Below are 24,504 nucleotides of genomic sequence, written 5' to 3' on the forward strand. Positions count from 1 at the left end.
AATGGATTGATTAAAACCGTCCGGCAGCCTCAAGTAACCAGAAAAAAAATTATGGAAAGTACAAAAGTTTAAAATTGGCACCTCCTAGCAGTTCGCCAATCTTGCCACGCGTATTCTCAAGCAAACGGCAAATCCACTTATCCAGCAATTGCCAATCCCCATTTTACAGTGGTTTTTAACCGTACAAGTACTTGAGTAGTCAAGAACTGAGACTGAAACTGACTTTGCATGTGGTAGATCATGTCTCACTAATCTTATAGATTAAGGAGGAGGTTACCATGAAAACTGTAGATGTTGTCTTCAAGGACAAGGACTCACATGGGAGATTGGTGAAGAAGGCTCAGTCATTCAGAATTCATGGTGCGGTAGTAAATTGGATTCAACGTTGGCTTTATGGGTGAAGCCAGTGAGTGTTAGAAGATGATTTCCTCTCTGATTGGAGGCCTGTGACTAATGGTGTGCCTCAGGGATTGGTGCTGGGACCATTGTTCTTTGTCTCTATATCAATGATCGGGATGATAATGTGGGAAATTGGATCAGCAAGTTTGCAGATGACACTAAGATTGGAGGAGTTGTGGACAGTGAAGAAGAATTTAATGCAGACAAGTGTGAGGTGCTGCATTTTGGAAGGACAATCCAAGAAAAGGACATGCATGATAAATGGTAGGACACTGAGGAGTGCGGTAGAACAGAGGGGTCTGGGAATACAGAGGTTCTGATGGCTCAGTGTTTAGAGCTCTGGTCTTGTAAAGCAGGGGTAATGAGTTCGTCCCTCGCTGGGGCCTCATTTCTGTGAGGGGCTCTGAACAAAGTGGCGACTCTCTGTTTTCCTTACGGTAGACAAAGTTAAAGAAATTCATTTATGTTCTAAATGTAATATTACAAGACAATAGTGCGGTCACAAGTTGATTGGGTTGTAAATAGAACATTTGGCATATTGGCCTTGAGAAATCAAAGTATTGAGCATAGGAGCTGGGAGGTTATTGGTGAGGTTGTATAAGGCCATATGGTGTAGGAGCAGAAGTAGGGCCATTAGGCCCATCGGGTTCACTCCACCATTCCACTATTCTCCCACTTAGCACCACTCCCCCACCCCATCTTCTCCACATAACCTTTGATACCCTGACTATTTGGAAACCTATCAATCTCTGCCTGAAATACACACCAATGGCCTAGTCTCCACAGCCTCCCATGGGAGCAAATTCCAGAAATTCCTGCACATTTCTGTTTTAAATGGGTGCCCTTCAGTACTGAAGTTTCCCCCCCCCCCCCCCCCACCTTGTCCTAGATGCTTCCTCCCCACCACAGGATACATCTACTCTGCCCAGGCCTTTTACATTCCAAATGCTTCCCTAAGGTCCTCCTTCTTTCTCCTGATCTCCAAGGACAACAGTCCAAGAGCGGTCAAATGTTCCTCATCTGCTAATCCCTTCATTCCAGGAACCATACTTGTGAATCTTCTCTTCAATGCCAGCACATCCTTTCTTAAATAAGGGAGCCAAAGAACAATACTCTGTATTCACCAGTGCTTCACATCACGTCACACCTCTGCTCTTATATGCTACGAAGGCCAACATTGCATTCTTCACCACCGACATGGGTGAGGCCAAATTCGTGCACTGTTTTGTGCACCTCCCTACAGGAAAGATATCAAAAAGATAGAAAGAGTGCAGAGAAGGATGTTTCCAGGACTTGAGGAACAGAATTACAGGTTAAAGAGGTTTGGACTTTATTCACTGGAGCATTGAAGAATGAGGTGAGATTTAATACAGGTATTCAAAATTGTAAGGGATGTAGATAGTGTAAATGTTTTTCCACTGAGGTTGCGTGAGGCAAGAACTGGAGGACATGAATGAAGGGTGAAAAGTGGAATGTTTAAAGGGAACATGAGGGGGAACAGAGAGTGGTTGGAGGTGTGCAACGAGCTTCAGAGGAAGTGCGGGATTGATTTTAACCTTCATAAAGAATTTGGACAGGTAGGGGAATGGGAAGGGAATGCAGGGAGGTGGTCTGGGTTCGGGAGCAGGTCAATTGGACAGCAGAATAATAGTTCGGCACTGACTAGATGGGCTGAAAGGCCTGTTTCTAATCAAGGCTGGGAACAATACAGTGCTCGCTCCCCTCCCCTCACATCAAATAGCATGGTGCTGCTCCAGAGCAGATGCCTCCAATCAATCCTGGATCACCTGGCCCACAGCAACACGTACACCATGGTGCTTTTCATCAATATCAGCTCAGCTTTCAACACCACCACAGCCTCAGTACAGGTCAGCAAACTTCAAAACCCGGGACTCTGCATCTCCTGCTGCAACTGGATCCTTGACCTCCTCATCAGAAGGCAATGGTGACTCTGGATTCAGATTTCCAATTTATTGTCAGAGTACGTAAATGACATCACATACAATCCTGAGATACTTTTATCTGCTGGCGAGGCAGATTTATCACTTACTGTGAAAGGAAGAAAAAAACTGCACAACATCCCCACATAAGCAAGTAAAGAAATGTAAACAGATAACAAGTGTAAACAAACTGACTGCAATACAGAGAGAACAAAAATTAAATGAAGTGCACAAGAAAGCTCCTTAAATGAGATTCTGATTGAGTTTGTTGTTGAGGAGTCTGATGGTGGAGGGGTAGCAGCTGTTCCTGAATCTGGTGGTGTGAGTCTTGTGGCACCTCTACCTCTTGCTTTATGGCAGCAGTGAGAACAGAGCATGTGCTGGATGCTGTGGGTCCTTGATGATTAGTGCTGCTGCTCTCCGACGACAGCATTCCCTGTAGATGTACTCAATAGTGGGGAGGATTTTCTTTGTGATGTCCTGGGCTGTGCCCACTGTCTGCCTGTCCCGCATCGGACTTGTCAGCCACAAACGAGCCTGCAGCTGACGTGGACATTTACCCCCTCCATAAATCTTCGTCCGCGAAGCCAAGCCAAAGAAAAAGAAAGATGCTCAATGGTATTGGTGACCCCATATCAGACCGTGATGCAGTCAATCAGCTCACTTTCCACCACCCCTCTGTTGAGATTTGCCAGGGTTTCTGGTGTCATACCCAACCTCCACAAACTCCTGAGGAAGTAGAGGTGCTGACGTGCTTTCTTCATGATGACATTGGTGTGTTGGGCCCAGGAAAGATCCTCCAAGATAGTGACTCCCAAGAACTTAAATTTGCTCACCCTCTCCACCTCTGATCCCCCAATGATCATTGGATTGTAGATCTCTGGCTTTCCTTTCCTGAAGTCAACAATCAGCTCCTTAGTTTGGTGACATTGAGTGTGAGATTGTTGTTGGAGCACCATTCAGCCAAGTTTTCAATCTCTATCCTGTATGCTGTCTCATCCCTTCCTTTATACAACCCACTACCGTGGTATCGTCCGCAAATTTGTAGATGGTGTTATTGTCATACCGAGCCACAGTCATAGGTGTAAAGTGAGTAAAGCAGAGGGCTAAGAACAGCCATGTGGTGCTCTGATACTGATGGAGATTTTGGAGATGTCTTACCAATCTTCACTGATTGGGGTCTGGAGGTGAGGAAATCCAGGATCCAATTTCATAGTGGGGTGTTGAGTTCCAGGTCTTGGAGTTTGCTGATCAGTTTTGAGGGGATGATGGTGTTAAATACTGAAATGTAGTCGATAAAGAGCATCCTGATGTATCTATCTTTTCCGTCCAGGTGTTCCATGGTATGATTGATGCCTGTTTGAAACAATTGGTTTCCACACCCCCTAATGGAGTGAGATTTTGAAGATATCAGTGAATAGACCAGTATGTTGGCCAGCACAGATTATTAATACTCAGCCAGGTCCTCCGTCCAGGCCAGATGCTTTCCTCGGATTCACTCTCCTGAAGGCAGCACGCGCCTCATCATCAGAGATGGACAGGATGGGACCATCAGTTGGGCTGTGGAGGGATGGTTCAATGCTTTTACGTCATCAAATCGTGCAAAGAAGGCATGGAGCTCCTCTGGGAGTGAAGCTTTGCCATCTGCTACTTCACCAGATTTGGTTTTATAGCAGGTTATGGCATTTAGGCCCTGCCACAGCTGTCGGGCTTCCCTCATTGTTTCCATTTTCATCCAGATACGTCCATCCAAATCTGTTTTAATGAAGTGTGCAATCGTTCAGATTGGTAACAGTGTCTCCTTAATGACGATCATCAGAGATCCACCTCAAGGATGTGTGCTTAGCCCACCATTCTACTCTCTTTACACCCATGACTGTGTGGCCAAGCTCAGGTCCAATGCCATCTGCAAATTTGTCGATGACATCGTGGTTGCTGTCAGAATCACAGGCAGCAATGAGGAAGCGTGCATTGATAGGTTGGCGAGTGGAATGGTGCCACAACAGAGCCTTGCACTCAATATTAGCAAAACTAAGAAACTGATTGTGGGAGAAGTCAGGAGAACATAAACCAGTCACCAGAGGAAAGGGTAAAGAACTTCAAATTCCTGGGTGTCAACATCTTTGAAAATCTGTCCCGGGGTCTTCATGTTGATGCAATCACGAAGAAGGCTCGCCAGCAGCTATACTTCATGAGGAGTTTGCAGAGATTCGGTATGTCACCAAGGACTCTTGCAAATTTCTACAGGAGCCCTGTGGAGTGGTTGCATCACTGTCTGGTATGGAGGTGCCAATGCATAGGGCAGGAGCATGTTACAGAGAGTTATTAACTTGGCCAGTGCCACCGCGGCACCGGTCTTCACTCACTCACTTCACTTCATATCCTCAAGGGACCCCACCACCCAGGCTATGCCCTCTTTCACTCTGCTACCATCAGGAAGGAGGTCTAGGAACTTGAAGGCGAGCACCCAGGGGCACACAAAAAAATAGCTTCCTCCCCTCCACCATCAGATTTCTTGAAGGGACCATGAACCACAGACACCACCTCATTTTGTTTCTCTTTCTTTGCACTAATATATTCATTTAAAAAAAATAGTGCATTTACAAAACTGTAGTTTATCACAGTTTTCGCAGCGGTAATGCACAATCGCGCTGCCCCAAAACAACAAATTGTGTGACCTGTGCTTGAGGCAATAAATTCTGATCCTGAATTTTTGAAGATCCCTGCTAATCATGCCACGAATTATAGGTGTGAGCCATTTCTCCCATTCCTGCATGGATTTGTTCTGGCCAGTTACTCCCACCACCCCTTTTTTTGCATTCGCTGATCTAGGGGTGTCCAACTCCAGGCCACTGAGGACCAACCCCTTAAGCTTTCCATTCAGATGCGCACACTTAGACTCAAAACTGCCAACGATGATGGGTGGGTCCATGCAAAGGGAGGTGGGGGACCTTGTGAGGGGGTTCTCAACACTGAATTGCTGAAGATTAATTAAAAATTTTAAAATTAATTCCATTAATTTATGGATATTCAAAATATGTGTACAAAACATAGCCTTGTTACCTGGCAGGCTTAATTCATGATTAATTGTTTGAGAGCAGGGGTGTTGGCAGCTGGACAAATCTCAGCCCAGCTGTATGAAGACCACATAGTTTTAGCTTATTCTGATTCCTGGCTGGCTGATTAAGGCCAGCCTACTTCATACTTGGTCTCTGCTTGAAGCAGAGACGAAGGCTTCTGCTCCTCTGCCTCCCCGTCCCTGCCTGTTCCTCCGTCAGGGTTCTCCCTCACATTCCGTGTGCTCAGCACACGGCGCTCCACTGCCAAAGTGGACATCATGGCTCTTAAGGTTTTATTCATCTTGTTCGAGCTCTGCTGCACATGGAACACTTTCCTGGCACAACCGAACTTTGTATATCACTCAGGTAGGTACATGGGAAATCTCTACCACTTGTGAAATTCTGTAATCATGGACTGCTCTGTTGTTTAAGATTAATTCAGTTTATCTGTCAACATTCAGCATTCAACTTGTAAGGGGAATCAGGGTTCAAAGTGTCTCGCTAAAAGTGAAGACAGTTATTGAAACCTTATGCCTTTTACTTTTCCACGTCTCTCCATGTTCCTGTGTTAAACAGTCTTGATTTACTGTCAAATGAAGAGAAGGAGGTGTTAGTTGCTTGTATCGCCAGAAATGTGTGCAAAGCAATTTCACTGTGACTCTAAGTTGGGAAAGGGTGGGGGGGGGGGGTGGGGGCGATGGTTTTCTACCTAGTCCTGACAGGGGTTGAACTTCAGGCTCTCTGATTATTTTTTGTGTGGTTTCCACAGATTGCCCCGTCGATCTGTTCTTTGTGCTGGACACATCCGAGAGCGTCGCTTTAAGAGTCCAACCCTATGGAGCCCTCGTGGACCTGGTGAAGAAGTTCACTACAAATTTTGTGGACAAATTGCAGAACTGGTAACCACTGGGTTCTCATGCATTCTTTCTGTCTGCAGCTGGGAAACAGAGGGTTTGGCTCATTTGTGTTTCTCCTGTGCCAGTAGATGGCACTGAAGTTCTGGTCAGAAACATAGAAAGAGAAAATAGGTGCAGGATAAGGCCATTTGGCCTTCAAGCCAAATGATCATGGCTGGTCAGTACCCGGTTCCTGCCTTCTCCCCATACCCCTTGATCCCCTTAGCCACAGGGGCCAAATCTAACCTACTCTTAAATATTGACAAGGAACCGACCTCAACTACTTCCTGTGGCAAAGAATTCCACAGATCCACCTTCCTCTGAGAGAAGAAATTTTTCCTCATCTCAGTCCTAAAATACTTCCCCCTTATTCTTAAACTGTGACCCCTGGTTCTGATTTTTCCCAGCATTGGAAACAACCTTCCTGCATCTTGTCGGTCTAAACCCTTAAGAATTTTAAATGTTTCTGTAAGATTCCCCCTCAGTCTTCTAAATTTCAGAGAATACAAGCCTAGTCTATCCATCTTTTCTTCATATGCAAGTCCTTCCATCCCTGGTATCAGCCTAGTGAACCTTCTCTGCACTCCCTCCATGGTGAGGACGTCCTTCCTCAGATAAGGAGACCAAAACTGCATGCAGTACTCCAGATGTGGTCTCACCAAGGCCCTGTACAGGTGCAGCAGGATCTCCCTACCCCTGCACTCAAATCCTCTCGCTATGAATGCCAACATACCATTTGCCCTCCTCACTGCCTGCTGCACCTGCAGGCCCACTTTTAATGACTGATGCACAGCAACACCCAAGTCTCGCTGCATCTCCCCTTTTCCTAAACAGATTCCATTCAGATAATAGTCCTCTTTCCTTTTCTTATCTCAAAATAACCTCGCATTTATCCACATTATACTGCTTCTGCCATGTTCTGGCCCACTCGCCTAACTTGTCCAAATCACTCTGCACCCTCCTAGCATCCTTTACACAGCTAACCCCACTACCCAACTTTGTGTCTTTTGCAAATTTTGAGATATTGCTATCTTGTTCCACATCTAAGTCGTTGATATATATTGTGAATAACTGTGGTCCCAGCACTGAGCCCTGCAGCCCCCACTAGTCACTGACTGCCATTTTGAAAAGAACCCATTTATTCCTACTCTTTGCTTCCTGTCCATCAACCAATTCTCTATCCACCTTAATACCATACCTCCTATACCATGCTTTTCAAGTTTGTACGCTAGTCTTCTGTGCAGAACCTTACCAAATGCCTGACTAAAGTCCAGATTTACAACATCCACTGATTCCCCCCCTCCCCCACCACCCCCCCCCCCCCCCATCCACTTTACTGGTTATATCCTCAAAATCTCTCTCAGATTTGTCAGACATGATTTTCCCTTCACAAAACCATGCTGACCCATCTGATGATACCACTACTCTCCAAATGTACTGCAATTGCATCTTTAATAACTGATTCTAGTACCTTCCCTACGACCAATGTCAGACTAACTGGTCTGTAGTTTCCTGATTTCTCTCTCCCTCCCTTCTTAAAGAATGGGGTGATGTTGGCCACCCTCCAATCCTCAGGAACTAATCCAGTATCTAAGGAGGTTTGAAAAATTATCACTAATGCATCCACTATTTCCTGGACTACTTCCTTCAGCACTCTTGGATGCTGACCATCCGGCCCTGGGGATTTATCCACCTTTAATCCCTACAATTTAACTAATACAACCTCTCGACATACAATTCTTTCCTTTATACCCTCTCCCACATTAGGTCCCCGATCCTCAACAATTTTCTGAAGATTAGTTATGTCCCCCTTGGTGAAGACAGAACTAAAGTAGTCATTCAGACAGTCTGCCATACCCTGGTTCCCCATGATTAACTAACCCGTTTCTGTCCACACAGGACCCACATTTGTCTTAACCAACCTCTTTCTCTTAACATAGCTATAAAAGCTCTTAGAGTCATTTTTTTATGTTCCCTGCCAGCTTCCTCTCATAATCTCTTTCACCTTTCTTAATTAATCTTTTTGTCCTCCTCTGCAGAATTTCTCCCAATTATCAGGAATATTATTTTTTGGCTAATTTATATGCTGCTTCTTTGGATTTGAATCTCTCTCTGATTTCCCTTGTTAGCGAAGGACACGCTACTCTCCTTGATTTATTCTTTTTACAAACTGGGATGTACATCTGTTGTACCTGCTCCAAGCTATCCTTAAATGATTGCCATTGCATTTCTACCATTAGTCCTTTAAGTATTATTTGCCAATCTATTTTAGCCAATTCACATCTCATACCATCAATGTTACCCCTCTTCAAATTCAGAACCTTTGTATCTGAATCAACTTTGTCACATTCCATTCTAATGAAAAATTCCACCATATTGTGGTCACTCTTGCCCAAGGGGTTCCTCACAAGATTGTTAATTAACCCTTCTCCATTACTCAGTACCCAGTCTAGAATGGTTTGTTCCCTCGTCAGTTCCTAACCCTAACCCTAACCATAAACTACTCCAGCCTCAAGAAAAGATCTGTTTGCATTAATAAAATATTACTTTTTTTCTTGCTGCAACTGTGAATATTTATCTATCCATTTATATTTATTACCTCTTTTTCTGTCTTGGCAATGTGGTAATTTATTGTCCACATCGCCTCTCCTTTCTCGGTGTCATGATCGCCGCGCGGCCGCTGTCCAGCTCGCCAGGCAGGAGGTCACTGAAAATGGCCGCTCCTACATAGCAACACCTTCTCGACGGTGTTCCTCCCCCACCCGTTTTCACTGAATTTGCTACGCCATGGCGCGACCGAGTGCCTGGCGGTTAACTGGACGGGTAGGCTAGGCTCGTTAGCCTTGGTTGGCGGCCAGCCTAAGGGAAGGGCAACTCTGATTTCAAACCCGGCAGAAGAGCCTCATCAGGCTGTCCATCTGAAGAAGGACTCTGCGACATAACACCTATGACCCGAGGGCCTGGATGTCACCGTTCCAGCATGCTAGGCCGTGGCCCAGGTGTAAAGGGTGGGGCCAGTACCCTGCACACACTGCACTCCACCTAGAAAATCCATTGCGCAGGCTCAAAGGACATGCCCGTGTCGCCAATCCTTCCTGGATCTTCGTTCACAAAGCCAAGCCATGAAATAAATTGTCATTAGATATCTTATGTACCCATGTGGTTGTTGCAACAAATAAGAATGTTGGTTCATCTGTATGTTGTACTTATGTATATGACAATAAACTAATTACTTGGTCATATTGCAATGGTCTTGCAATTTTGCTTCATGTTACCTTGTGACATAGGAGGTCATTTCAGTCCATCCAATCTATGCTCGCTTATTGGACAACCCAATCCAACCCCCCCCCCCCCCCCCCCCCCCCACCGATTGAATCTACTCTCCCCACAATGCAACCTAATTCATCCCTCATAGGTTCTACTGCACCCCCAGATGTGGGAGAAAACTGCAGCACCCAAAGGAAACTTGTGCAGCCAAAGGGAGAATGTGCAAACTCCACACAAGGCAGCAGCTGAGGCCAGAATTGAACCCGGGATCTCATGGGGGAAGGGAGAAACACTGACGAGAAGGTGTTGCTATGTAGGAGCGGCCATTTTCAGTGACCTCCTGCCTGTCGAGCTGTACAGCGGCCGCCAGGTGATCGTGACACCGAGAAAGGAGAGGTCGTGAGGCAGGACTCGAACCGCTGTGCCACTGATGGAGTCGATCTGCGAGCAGCATTATGCTTAATTGCAATATCTTAGCAAAGCTAGACCAAGCATAACAGGTTAAATTAACCGATCCAATATTAGCAACAGTGTCCATCATGGTGTGATTTTCTATTGGACTTCATCTGCCAACCAGTGAACTGCAAGAGCGGACTTGCCTTTTGAGCCATTTGGAATGCAATTTACATTCTGATGTCTCTGCGGGATGTGGTATGGGACTTTTGGAACTGATACAAGAAATTCAAGGGTGTTTCTTTTGGCTTCATGGATAAATGCTTGGGAAAGTCAATGGAGGAGGCTTTATCCCATTGCTTTCCAGGCTTGGAATGCTGGTCCTGTGGATGTGCTCTCTGTGGAGGGTGGATTTGAGCCGAGAGTGCACAGTCACGACTCTGAAGTCAGTCCTGAGAAGAAGCCTGTGATGCCAAGCTTCAATCTCCTCTGGGGAGCCCATCATGAGGTGACATGATTCAAGATTGGAGCCGGCCTATTAAGGAGCATTCCGAAAGCAAAGATGTTGGAAGTCCAGGTTATTCACTAGAAAAGGTGTAAAAGCTGAGGGCCAATTATAAACACAGAGGGTAAAGAGGCATTGAACGGTGGGCGGCACGGTTGGGCATTGTGGTTAGAGCAACTCGATTACAGCGCCAGTGGCCTGGGTTGGAATCCCGTGCTGTCTGTTAGGAGTTTTCACATTCTCCCAGTGTCTGCCTGGTTTTTCAACAGGTGATCCAGTTTCCTTCCCCCCCCCTCCCCGCCCCGTTCAAAAATGCACCAGGGACTGCAGGTCAATTGGGCCGCAAAGGCTCATTGGCCAAAAGGTCCTGTTACCGTGCTGTAAGTTTAAATTAATTTTTTAAAATAAAGAACCAAGATGGGGATTGAATAGGGAATAAAGAGGCACTGAACCAAGAGAGGGATACACAAGGAATAAAGAGGGATTGAATCAAGATGGGGGATACAAGGGGTATGTTGAGCCAAGACAGGCAATAGGAATTAGGATCCAGATTGGCTATTGATGAAGTGACTGGTGAATCAAGTCTAAGGCAGTAAGCTCATAAAGAAGGATGGGAAACAAATGGAAGGGACATGGAACAGATGGAGATTAAGGAGCAGGAGGTGCTTGCTGCCTTACAGTGAATAAAGGTAGATAAATCCCCCAGGCCGGATATGATATTGCCTTGGGCCTTGAGGGAGACTAGTGTAGAAATGGCTGGGACCCTGGCGGATATATTCAAAATGTCCTTGGCCACGGGTGAGGTGCCGGAGGATTGGAGGGTAGCTAATGTTGTTCTGTTGTTTAAAAAGGGCTCCAAAATTGAACCAGGGAATTATAGGCTGGAGAGCCTGGAGTCAGTAGTGGGTAAATTATTGGAAGGAGATCTGAGAGATAGGATATAACGGTATTTGATAGTCATGGGCTGATTAAGGATAGTCGCCATGGCTTGGCGCGTAACAAATCTAGTGGAGTGTTTCGAGGAGGTTACCGGTAATGGTGGTGAAGGAAAGGCTGTGGATGTTGTCTTCCTGGACTTTAGTAAAGCCTTTGACAAGGTCCCAAGTGGGAGGATAGTCAGATAGGTTCAGACACTCAATATTCATGGTAAAGTAGTGAACTGGATTTGACATGGCTATGCAGAAGAAGTGGTTGTGGTTGCTTCTCAGACTGGAGGCCTGTGATTAGTGGTGTGCCTCAGGGATCGGTGCTGGGGCCATTGTTTGTCATCTGTCTAGTGATCTGGATGATAACGTGGTAAATTGGACCAGCAGGTTTGCAAATGACACAAAGATTGGAGACTTTGTGAAGAAAGTTTTCAAAGCTTGCAGAGGGATTGGGGCCAGTTGGATAAATGGGCTGAAAAACAGCAGATGGAATGTAATGCAGACAAGTGTGAGGTGCTGCATTTTGGAAGGATGAACCAAGAAAGGATGTGCATGGTAAGTGGTAGGGCACAGAGGAGTGTGATAGAACAAAGGGATCTGGGATTACAGATACATAGTTCACTGAAAGTGGTATCACAAGTGGATAGGATTGTAAAGAGAGCTTTTGGCATCTTGGTCTTCATAAATCTAAGTATTGAGTACAGGAGTTGGGATATAATGGTAAAGTCGTATAAAACATTGGTGAGGGCAAATATGGAGTATTTTGTGCAGTTTTTGTCATCTAACTACAGCGGTGGTTCCCAACCTTTTTCTTTCCACTCACATCCCACTTTAAGTATTCCCTATGCCGTAAGTGATCTGTGATCAATAAGGGATTGCTTAAGGTGGGATGTGGGTGGAAAGAAAAAGTTTGAAAACCACTATTTTAATCATTCCAAATTGATTCGTTATGTGCAGTTTCATAACTCCAAAGGAAATGGGCCAATGACAATTTTACACAAGCAAAATATTTCAGTAATAATTGGGTCGAGATCAGTGATTCTCAACCTTCCCTTCCTACTCACAGACCACCTTAAGCAATCCCTCATTAATCACAGAACACATGGCATGGGGAATACTTAAAGTGGGATGTGAGTGGAAAGAAAAAGGTTGGGAGCCACTGAACTACAGGAAAGATAACAATAAGATAGAGAAGAGTGCAGAGATTTACTGGATGTTGCCCGAACTTCAGGAACTGAGTTAGAAGGTAAGGTTAAACAGGTTAGGACTTTATTCTCTGGCGAGTAGAAGAATGAGAGGAGATTTGATAGAGGTATTTAAAATGATGAGGGATGTAGACAGAATAAATGCAGGTAGGCTTTTTCTACTGAGTGTAAATAGACAATATGGGTTAAGGGTGAAGGGGGGAAAAGTTTAGGGGAAACATTTGGGGGAGCTTCTTCACACAGAGAGAGGTGGAAGTGTGGAACGAGCTGCCAGCTGAGGTGGTGAATGTGGGCTCAATTTTACAATTTAAGAAGAATTCAAAGGGGCACACGGATGGGAGAGGTATGGAGGGGTATGGACTAGGTGCAGGTCAGTGGGACGAGTCAGAATAAAAGTTTGGCACAGGCCAGAAGGGCTGAAAGGCCTGCTTCTCTGCCATAATATTCTATAGTTCTCTGGTTTTAACATGTAGCACACAACAAAGTGAGAAGTATTAGGCATTCTTATTACATGCAGTAGAGTGGTACATGCTTTTCAAGGGGGAGAAACCTGTGTGGGGGGGGGGGGTGGAATGGAGAGAGCGAGCTTGGCAGCAGAAATAACTTTGCTAAAAAGAGGCGCTTTTATGATTTGGATTTTCTCACTGTGAAGTTTTCTGGAACACGAATGGTTTAAGGTCCTTGATGCTCTTACCCCATTGCCTCCCCAGTACTGGAATGATTTGGATTGACTCAGTGAAAGATGATGATGAGAGTTTATTGTCATACACATAAGTGCATTGTGAAGATACACTGGCATTCTTGCTTGCTGAACCTATACAGATCACATGAAGCAAATAAGTGTGGATTACCACGCAAGAAAAAGGAACAATAAAAAAATGTTTAAAACGGATAAATATTCACAGAGATGCCAGAAACTAAGATAAATATATGGCCTCTTCACAAGATATCGCCTGAAATTGTTAATATCTCAAATGTCCCATCATTTATTATGCAGATCTACAATACAACCCTGATTATCTGAAGTGGTCAGTACTGGGCCTATTTCGGATAAACGTTTTTTTTTGGTCATTTAAAAAAAAAACTGCCCAATAGCCACAGCAAATCACTTGCTTATTCAACAGCAAACAACAAGGGAAGGGTTTTTAAGCATTAAAATTAAAGAAAATGCTGGCCACCGCTAATCACCGACTCCTGCCCGAGTGCCTGAGGTTCCTGCGGTTGCTGGCGCCAGGAGCTTGAAGACCCCGGTCAGTTTAGCTCTGGATAAATGAGGATTTCAGATATCCTCGTTGATCCAAAATTTCTTAAAAATTTCGGGTAACTGAGATTTCGGAGAATCCAATTTCGAATAATCGGAGTTGTACTGTATATATTTACATACAGTTATTTAATTTTAATTTAGACACACAGCACAATAACAGCCCATGCTGCCCAAACACCCCAATTGACCTGCAACCCCTGTACCGTTTGAAAGGTGGGAGGAAACAGGAGGACCAGAGGCAGCCCGTGCAGGGAGAATGCACAAACTCCTTGAAGACAGCGCCGGCTTCGAACCCCAATCGCAGGTGCTGTAATAGTGTTGTGTGTGCTGCTGCGCTAACTTGTGCATAGGCCAATAAACAGAAGCTTAAACCCAGGTGAGCCACTGTACCAAGGCAGCTCAGTCTTCAGTGTAAGTCCCAGTTAACCCAGAGACACAGAAAACACAAGGCCGACGTTGTGTGTGAGAGTAAGGCTGACGGTGGTGAGCCAGCAGTTGGATGGAACCTATCTCTCTGTCCCAGGCTTTACAGAAACTCAAAGGCCTTCTGAGAGGGGAAGGTCAATGGGTGAAGGGAAGGATGTCTGTCAAAGCCAGCGTGTATAATGCAAGGGGGTTTATCTGTTTCAGGTACTACCGATGCGACCAGACATTGGAATGGAATGCTGGCGCGCTCCACTACAGCGACGAAGTGCGAAAGATCCACTCTCTCAGCTTCATGGATCAGGCCGGGAAGTCGAGCATGATCCAGGATGTCAACAGAATGGCCTACATTGGGAAAGGCACCTACACAGACTGCGCCATACGGGATGGAGCTGAAGAACTTCTGCTGGGGTAAGAGGGCATTAGTGGTTGAACCGTCAGGTGGGAGCATGCAGCGGGCAGCTGTGCAAGTTCTGCATGAGGGCCAACGACAGCACAAAGCCGCCATGTGAAAGGGGCTGGCAGGCTGCATCAGGGCTGCACAGTGTGGCTTTCATACTGCAGCTGGAGGCACATGTAGTAAGTAACAAGGTTCCTTTTATTGACACGTAACAATAGATTTCAGATTTATCACAGTGCCTGCATGGTAGCACATCCCATCATGAGATTCCCTTTCCTGAGGGCCAGGCAGAATTACCACTTATTGGTAGTGCAAAAAAAATTGTACTCAATGTACAGAAATGATGAGATATGCAATACAGAGAGAAAATAAGGGCAGAAGTAAGAGTCCCGAGAGGCTGGAGGAACTCAGCCGGTCTTCAGTGTCTATATTGTTGACATTTCAGGCCTGAAATATCTACCTCAAGGAAGAAGCAGAATCTTCTGAAAAGACCGTCTGGGTTCCTCCAGCATCTCGGTGTGCTTTTACTCAATTGCAGTGTCTACAGACAAGTTTCACCCTGATTGAGTTCATCGTTGAGGGGTCTGATGTTCCTGAACCTGGTGGGGGGGAGAGCCTTGTGGCCCCTGGACGTCATTCTCAATACCAGCAGTGAGAACTGAGCGTGCGCTGGGCGGGGTGGATCCTTGACGATGGCTACTGCTCTCCGACGACAGCGCTCCCTGCAGATGTTCTTGATGGTGGGGAGGGTTTTGCCTGTGATGCCCATTACCTTTTACAGAGCTTTCCGCTCTGGGGTATTGGTGCCCCCATTCTAGGCCATGACTCAGCCGGTCAACTCACTTTCCACCACCCCTCTGTAGAAATTTGCCAGAGTTTCCAATGTCATACAAAACCTCCGCAAACTCCTAAGGAAGTAGAAGCGGTGATGTGCTTTCTTCACGATGCCATGAGTGTATTGGCTCCAGGAAAGATCGTCTGAGATAGTGACATAAAAATGATAATATACACGATATACTTGAACTTTCAGTAAAAACACAGAAAAGCTGGCAGAACTCTGGAGGTCTCGCAGCATCCACAGGAGGTAAAGATCTATTCCCAACGTTTCAGGCCTGAACCCTTCCTCAAGGTGTAATTAAAAATTTAGCAGGCACCTATATTAAAAGGTTGGTGAGAAGGGAAGAAAGGGAGGAGTACAGGCCAACACACAATAAGAGGGCAGGAGAGAGGTGAGGTGAGGTGACAATTGAATGGAAGCGGGGGTGGGGGGGAAAGAAGGTGGAGGGGAGAGACAGCGAGACAGAGGGAAAGACACATCTTCCCTTAACCCTCCTTCTCTGCCTTCAGTAGGGATCGTTCCCTCCCTTGTCCTCTCCTCCCTCCCTTGGCACATTCCCCTCTGACCACAGGAGATGCACCCACCCTCATTGCCATTCGGGAACACCTCAAATAGTCCTTCCAGGTGAGACAACACTCCACCTGTGAATCTTCAGGGGTCGCCGACTGCACCTGGCGCTCCTGCTGTGCTCTCCTCTCCTTCGGAGAGACTGGACGCAAGCTGGGAGACCGCTGCATTGAGCGCTTTCGTTCTGCCCGCCACAGCAGTGTGATCAGCTATTTCAATTCTCCGTCCCACTCCCTCGCTGACACAGATGCCCAAGAAACTGCTCGACTGAAACCGCCCGCATATTCGAGGAACAACACCTCATCTTCCAACTGGGCACCCTCCAACCGGATGGCATTAACATCAACTTCTCCGGTTTCCATGAGCACCCCCCCCCCACCCCCCATCTTTCCCTTTCAACGAGTTCAGGCTCTTCCTTTTTCCATCTGTGCCCTTACGTAGATTTAAACCTCCCCTCCCCCATTTAGTTCTCATATCAGATCCAATTAACACCTTTTGACTGTTGGTCTCTATTCCTCCCCCTCCCATTCTTCTCTTATCACTGGCCTTTTAATTCAGACATCTGCCTGTTTGTTACTCATACCTTGAGAAGAGCTCAGGTTCTTTACATCGTATGGACACTGTGAGACCTGCTGAGTTCCTCCATCCTCTCTGTGCTTTTTACCGCAGCCATCGCATCTGCAAACTTTCGTGTTTCACTTCGGACTTTTGTCTGCGGTATGGCAAACAACGAGTTGCCGTGAACATTGACCGGTGCCCTTAACAATAGGAGAGGGAGAAGCAAAAGGGAATCCTTTCAGACACACTTGAGTGTCCATGGATTAACCCCCCAGTGCTCCCGCAGCCTCTCTGACTCCTGTTCGATCCACTGGCAGGCCAGATCCAGGCCCTTCCTACCCTCAGTGCCTTCTCCAATCTGGTTTCCCATGAGTCGGTCTCCAGCAGCCCACAGCCTCTGCAGGTCCTCTGGGCGCGTCTTTGGCCACTTGCAGCCTGCTTGGGTTATTCAGATGTGGTCACCTTCCCTGTAGGGTCATCCCCCTTATCCTCAATGGGAGTGTCTCCCTGTTTCTGGGGCCTGGTGTCATTCCCCAAAGCAGAATAATGACATCCATTATGACCCTGTTCACAATGGTTCCCATCACTCGATCAATGCCAGTGGTCCTGGCGGCAGGTTTGGATATTCACTGCTTCCTGTCCACAATTGCATGTGATATACACTAGGAACTGTCCCTGAAGCATATGTAATTGTAATAGATCAGTTCGAAGTGTACACTGGACAAAAAAGTTTTTTCAAAAGCTTTGCTTCCTGAAAATAAATTGGGGATTATGAGAGACACCGTCAAGCTTAAGTCAAAGATCATTTCAGATTTGCTGTATGAATTAGGAAGTTAGAGAAACATTAAATGAGCTTTTATTGAATTTAGCCTGTTTAATCGCATAACGACGCTAACACAAAGCATTAGTTCAACCGACCTAAAAATGTTTTGCCGCTGATTTTCGTTTGTATTCAGCATCTGATGCCTCTCATGTCAGTGACCAACAATAGTCGGCCGGCATTATTGGATTCCAGTTGCCCTGATACCGCTTTTCCATGGTCGCAATGTCCTGGTGAAACCTTTCACCATGTTTGTTACTGATGGCCCCAGCAGGGAAGGAGTCCGAATGCGAATGCAAAAAATGAATTTTCAATGACATGTTGCAGTTCATGGTATGAGTAACAAACAGGCAGGTGCCTGAATTAAAAGCCCAGTGATAAGAGAATGGAAGGGGGAGGAATAGAGACCAAAAAGATCACATGATAGGAAAATTTTAAGGCTACTTTCGTGATCAGCAGCCCAAAATTCATAAAATGCACCCAAAAGTGTTCAAGAAGCAAATTTTTTGTTTGTCCAGTGTTACCAGACAATTTGTTCGGGGTATCAGTGCAGCCCTGATTCACTGTATATGTTTGGCAATCTCCCCAAGATATATTTATCTGTATGCTTACATTTGCTGATTCATATCCTACCCCTGCACCATCAGACTCTTAAACAACACTTGATCAAAGACTTTTCATGTTTATTATTCAATGTTTATATATTCTGTATTTACTGTCAGATGGTTTACATTTCTTTCTTTTGTAGACATATCTCTCTTCCTTGTTGGATATTTTAAAAGTCTGTATCTAAATGAAGAAAATAATAGTCATATGTTCCAAATCCATTATACATGTTACACCCCCCCCCCCAAAATCCCACCAACCCCCTCCTCCAAGTAATAATCCCCAAAGAATAGAAAAAGCAAAAGATAGAAATTAAAGGATATAGTCAATGAAAAGTGAAGGAGAAAGGAAAACAAACCTGGTTACCAAAATATCTCCACCATTCACTCAACTTTGCCCTCTCAATATCATCATTTATTTATCCCAAGGTTTCACAAGGTTCGGGGAAACCCCTTCATAAATTAATACCTACAGTATGTAAATATGGGCACCAAATTTTCAAAAAAATATCATATTTATTCCTTGCATTATCTGTGAGCTTCTCCAGAAGTACACAACTATATGATTCCCCATGCCATCTTTCCATTCCTAAATGAGAACCTGATTTCCATGTTACTGTGACTTGTAACTGCTAATGCAATTTTCACTAATTCCCTTTGGAAAAATATTCAATTTCAATTTTGGTCTCATCGCTGAAAGATTACCCAATTTAAAAGAAAAGAAAAGCATTAGAATATATCTTTCTTCTTGACTACAGTTTACAGTAACAGATAAGTAGAAATTCTGCCTGGCCCATAGGAAAAGGAATCTCAGGGCCGTATGTGATGTGTATTATTCTTTGAACTTTGCCGGACCTCCAAAGTAGTTGATTAACACAAATGTGGCTTGAAAGTCTGTATATACAGCGTGAAACCTATGACTGACTGAAGTTGCAGACCAGGAGAATAGGAGACTCGTTGTCAGGCGAAAAGTAAATGAGAGCATTTTTGCAGTCTGCAAGAGGCGGGATAAGTAAGAGTTGGAGAAAGAGGAAATATTCCATCTGATGAATGTCAGAGGTAGCAGAGCACAGTCTACAAGATTAAAAAGAAGTTCTGATGAACAGGATTGAACTGCTGGGGACAAACGATTTGCCACATCACTGTCTTTATGTGACACATAGTCTGAAGAGATTGTCTCCAGATTGCTTTGTATACTGTTAAACTACTGATCTCCCTTCCTCTTATCATGGTCCTCGTTTAGTAGATTCTGTGCTACCTGGCAACACTGATTGTCATTAAGGTAATTCAGATGAAAGTTATTTCGATTGTTACAGAGCTGCAATCTGGATTTATTTTCTTTAAATGAAAACAGTTTCTGTTTACTCATTGAATCCCAGATCCAATTTCTGTCACTGTTTTTCTGAATTAGGATTGCAGCTAAACTTCCTAAAAAAAATGAGACATGGCCAGCATAGCAGTTAGCATGACGCCATCACAGAGCTGGCGACCTGGGTTCAAAACCGGCTCTCCCCATGACCTGCATGGGTTTCCTCCAGAGGGGGGCTCTGGTTTCCTCCCACCGTTCAAAACGTACCAGAGTTGTAGGTTAATTGGGGGGCTTGGTGGCAGCAGTGGTTTGGGGGGCCCCCAGAAGGACTTGTTGCTGTACTTTAAAAAAAATATGACCAGAACGTTCTGACTTTTGGTAACTTGGTCAAATTCCCCTGACATCTCTCCCAGTATTGGGTGCCATATGCCAACGGCTGATGTTGATCCTTTAAGAATAAATGTTATTGACAGTCATCACTGGTCGGGCAAAAAATTCCCCTACATTGTAGGTTGCTGAGATCGGTATGTGCTCTAGCTGTGCTCTGCAATTCTCCCTCAAAATTGAAGCAACTGGGCGATGTCACATCATTTGTCCCTGTTGGTAAGACAACAGTTATTAGCAATAAAAGGGAACCTACATTTTCCCAGCTGCTCAAGGTGGTGTGCAGCACAAGGGAATCATGGACCTTTTGGTCAAAGCATCAATCCGAATGGTGTTCGACAACTGCTGCTTGTATGGAAGATGAGCCTGATCCTTGGGGATCAGAGAACCCTATCCTCCTCGCAGCCGAGAGACTCTCAGTTGCAAGGATCTCCCGGTGGCAACCCATTCCCATTCCCCGCCCCATTCCCATGCTGACCTATCTGTCCGGCCAAGCTGGGGCCACTCACAAACTGAAGGAACAGCACCTCTTGTTCCATCTGGGCACCCTCCAACCAAATGGCACAGACATCGATTTCTCCAGTTTCTATTAGTCCTCCTCCACCCCTCTCCCACCCACTATCTCTCCCCTTCACCTACACATATATCTCTTTTTCTCTCTCTCTTCATTCTTCCTCCCTGCATTCACAGAGCCACCCCCACTACAATCAGTTCTCACCTTTCCTTTCCTGCCATATCCCTGTCTAATTATCACCTTGGGTCTGTCGACCAGTGCTCCTCCCCTGTCCCTTCTTCCCTTCTCCCCCAGCCATTTAATTCAGCCGCCTGCCTGCTTTTCACTTATACCTGGAAGAAGGGCACATTGGTTATATAACTTTACCTCCTATGCTAGACATCCTGAGTTCCTCCAGCGCTTTTGTGTTTTACTCATTTATGAGGACGTTGCCCAGACTTCAGGAACTGAGTTACAGGGAAAGGTTAAACAGGACTTTATTCCCTGGAGCGTAGAAGAATGAGGGGAGATTTGATTGAAGTTTACAAAATGATGAGGGGGATAGACAGAGTAAATGTCGATGGGGTTTTTTCCACTGAGCTTAGGTGAGATACGAACCAGTGGGCGTGGGTTAAGGGTGAAAGGGGAAAAGTTGAGGGGGGAACTGCTTCATACAGAGAGTGGCGGGAGTGTGGAACGAGTTGCCGGCTGAGGTGGTGAATGCGGACTTAATTTTAACATTTTAGAAACATTTGGGCAGGTACATGGATGAGTGCAGGTCATTGTGGAAACAATAATAAGTTTGGCTCAGACTAGAAGGCCAAAGGGCCTATTTTCTGTGCAGTAATGTTCTATGGATCAATGGTTCCATAAGTCACTCTGATCTCCCTCCAGCTGATGGTTAAAATAAATACTGCCAATGCTGCAGGTTTATATCAAGCTGAGCTGCCTTCTTTCATTTGTGAACTTCTGATAGTTCAAGGGACAGCAGTCCTGTATGTGCTCTGGTGAGGCAGACTGCTCTGTGTTTTCCCAGCATGCCCCGAGGGGAATAGAAACTGTAACCATGGTGATGTCTCTCTCATTTCAGTGGCTCTCACCATCGAGAGAACAAGTACATGATTGTAGTCACGGATGGACATCCAATTGAGGGATATAAGGAGCCGTGTGGAGGGCTGGACAGTGCTGCGTCCGATGCAAAGAACCAGGGCATAAAGATATTTTCTGTTGCCATCACTCCAGATCACTTGGTATGTCACTCCTTTCTCTGCTATTGATTCCACAGATCTTCTATCTATCCATTCACCTATCCATCTCTCTATCTATCTCTCTATCTATCTATTTATCTCTATCTCTATTTCTATCCTTATTTCTCTATCCATCTCTATCTCTCCACCTATTTCTATCTGTCTGTCTGTCTATCTGTCTGTCTATCTGTCTATCTGTCTGTCTGTCTGTCTGTCTGTCTGTCTGTCTATATCTCTTTCTATCTCTTTATCTATCCCTATCTATCTATGTCTCTCTATCAATATATTTGTTTCTATCTGTGTCTATTATTCTGTCAGCCTTTCCTTCTATATCTTTCTATCTATCCAATTCTTTTCATAAAGATTTTGCAACGTAGAAACATGCCATTCAGCCCATCTGATCTGCGCTATGTTTAGACACACAAGCTCCCCTCCTCCCAGCCCTCACTCCACCTCCAGTCCCTCCCATTGCTCTGCCCTTGAAGGCGCTGACATCGCTCCACCTCCATCTGCTACTTGCCTCCTTGGAGTAGACCAAGCCAAGAGTACCCTGAAGGGCGGGACCCCGCAAAGCCTGTGCAGTTGTGTAGAAGGCAGCCATTCAGTTCTCAAAGAGATGCGCGGACTCTCAGGCAGGGCCAGAAAAAAGGCAACTGAGTCACCGACACAGCGGACTATAATTCCTGGCCACCTGGCTTTCTGATCTTCATGTGTTTCCATTCCCCTCTTTGGTGTTTTCCTAAATAGCCATTTCCTCATTTATCCATTATTCTGAGAAGCCAAAGATGTCCAAACAACTCCAACCGCAATCAGACTTTTGAGCCTCCTCTTGGTTCACTAGTTACAGACTGTCTGCACCTTTACTTCATGACCATCACAGTGAATATTTATTATCTACCTAAATGTATTTGTTGTTTCTTTCATCGTAATCCTTGTGTGAACGGTTAGCACAGCGCTGTGGCAGAGCCAGAGACCGGCGCCACCATTAGGGACCCTCAAATATTCATTTGGGTTTATTAATTCAGAAAATCCCCCATCCTTGGAGTTCCCTGCATCGGCGGGTTGAAGGTCATTTGGGTGTAATTGGGTGCAGTGCCAGTGGGGGGGGTGAATGGGGGGTAAACATCGCAAACGGGTAATTTGCACCCCACAGAGAAAGTTGAGTGGGAGAGGGAGGTGGCAGGAGTCCAATCTATTCCTGCGCTGAAGAATAGACTGAACAGCAAAAGTCCGTCATGTTTCAGTGCAATGAAAGTTGAAATAATGAGGACCAGTGTCTCAAAGATGTTACCCAGTGGTTCTCAACCTTTTTCTTCCCACTCCCATCCCACTTTAAGTAATCCCTCTGCCATCGGTGCTCTGTGATTAGCAAGGGGTTGATTAAGGTGAAATAGGAGTGGGAAGGGAAGGTTGAGAATCACTGCTCTAAACCCAATTGTTACTGAAATATTCTGCTTGAGAAAAATTGTCATTAGCCCATTTCCTTTGGAGTCTGAAATGGTGAACATAATGAGTCAATGAGGGACGATTAAAACTTACCACATTCCACCTTAAGCAATATTACTAATCACAGAGCACCGATGGGATAGGGGTTACTTAAAGTGTGGTGTGGGTGGGAAGAAAAAGATTGAAAACCACCGCATTGGATCTTTTCCTCTGAGGCTTCAGGCCGAGTTTTTCACATTTAATGTTGCTTCAGGAATCGAGGTTGAATCTGATTGCTTCTGATGCCCGATATCGCCGAAACTACACTGCAACCACTCTCGAAGAAGTGGAGTTAAACAAGACAATCACCGATATTCTTGAAACCATCGTGAGTATCCATGCTGCCTCGCCAGTGGGAGGACATTGCAAGTGTAAATTGCGTCGCACGTCATTGGATCATTGAGAGCGAAGCTGGCACTGAGAAATATCTGGAGGTTTCTTTCCAAGAGAATAGAATTACTCTCCTGCTTCATTCACGTTCTAAAATGTACGGGGTGGGGATTGTAGGTTAATTGGGATATTTGGGTGGCCTGAGCTCATGAGCCGGAAACTGCTGCATGTCTAAATTGGGGTGTGCGGATTGGTAGCACATTCTCTTGCGCAGAATTGCGGGAGGTGTTAGACGATCCACTTACATTTAAAGAGGTTTTACCAAAGGGGCTTTAGCAGCTGCATGCTACTACTGCAAGATATCCCATCTAGCCTGTGTGACTATTGCTGTGGATGTCGCAGGTTGCCATTCATTCACTGCAGCACTGAGCTCAAATGTTGGGCTTGTGAGTGTCTGCCCCCCCCCCCCTTTATTCTCTCTAGTGTTTTGTTCGCGAGGAGTCTCCCGACGTCCTGGCAGCGGGGGCTCACACAGGAACAACCAAAGCTGTGAATCTCTGCTTCAGTCCACGAACTCAGATAGCCTTCCAGCAGTGCATCATTGCACGTCAGTGGCAATTTTTGTTCAGGTTTGACTGCAGGCATTCCTGGAAAATGATTGGGGGGTGGGATCGAGGAGGTTAAAAAGTCAGAATGGGAACGACAGCCTCATCCCCAATCCCAGCTTTTTACACAGCATGCATTCCGGGAAAAAAGGAATAATTACCTGGAGCTCAGTGACTGTGTTTAAAAACTCCTTCCAGCGCTCTCACTGCTCTCCCCATATTCTGCTCCACATTGCCTCATTCTCCCCTGCCCCACAGAGTGATTGTAGTTAATGTTGGGGGGGCATTGCGGGTGTAGACACAGAAGACGCCGCTCGGACCCGGCCATCAAGTGGGCAGCACGAAGCATCGGCAGCCCATTCCCCACGGGCTGCTGCAAAATGGCTCTGCCGGCTAATTGCCGGTGATGGATCGCGAAAGTGTCAATCGGCGCCCAGGGCTGGCACAAAGCACACCCCCCCCCCCCCCCCACCGATGAGGCTGCAGCAAAATGGGCTGATTCAGCCAATCACCGATGGCGGGGGCCGCGAGGACGCCAGTCACAAACTGAAGGAACAATGGCCGGCGACGTGGCAGCCTGGCTATA

At 45.7% G+C, this 24,504-nt stretch overlaps 1 protein-coding gene and 1 long non-coding RNA gene across 2 annotated transcripts in view; one reads left to right on the top strand and one right to left on the bottom strand.

The window, feature by feature from the left end:
• The first annotated feature begins 5,529 nt into the window (after nucleotides 1–5,529).
• col6a1 (collagen, type VI, alpha 1) overlaps nucleotides 5,530–24,504 on the top strand; it is a 103,481-nt gene continuing 84,506 nt past the window's right edge. Inside the window, exons 1-5 of the mRNA XM_069933939.1 lie at nucleotides 5,530–5,764; nucleotides 6,168–6,297; nucleotides 14,485–14,688; nucleotides 21,342–21,501; nucleotides 23,198–23,311. Of these exons, the coding sequence (XP_069790040.1) occupies nucleotides 5,677–5,764; nucleotides 6,168–6,297; nucleotides 14,485–14,688; nucleotides 21,342–21,501; nucleotides 23,198–23,311 (696 nt within the window). The 5' untranslated portion in view covers nucleotides 5,530–5,676. The remainder of the gene's footprint in view (nucleotides 5,765–6,167; nucleotides 6,298–14,484; nucleotides 14,689–21,341; nucleotides 21,502–23,197; nucleotides 23,312–24,504) is intronic.
• On the bottom strand, nucleotides 18,127–24,401 carry LOC138761587 (uncharacterized). Its single transcript, XR_011356381.1, has 4 exons — nucleotides 24,080–24,401; nucleotides 23,137–23,960; nucleotides 19,879–19,971; nucleotides 18,127–18,249 (listed from the first exon to the last, which is right to left on the bottom strand). It is a non-coding gene; the product is annotated as an uncharacterized lncRNA (long non-coding RNA).

The sequence above is a fragment of the Narcine bancroftii genome, chromosome 4 (genome assembly GCF_036971445.1).
Source record: "Narcine bancroftii isolate sNarBan1 chromosome 4, sNarBan1.hap1, whole genome shotgun sequence".
NCBI lineage: Eukaryota > Metazoa > Chordata > Chondrichthyes > Torpediniformes > Narcinidae > Narcine > Narcine bancroftii.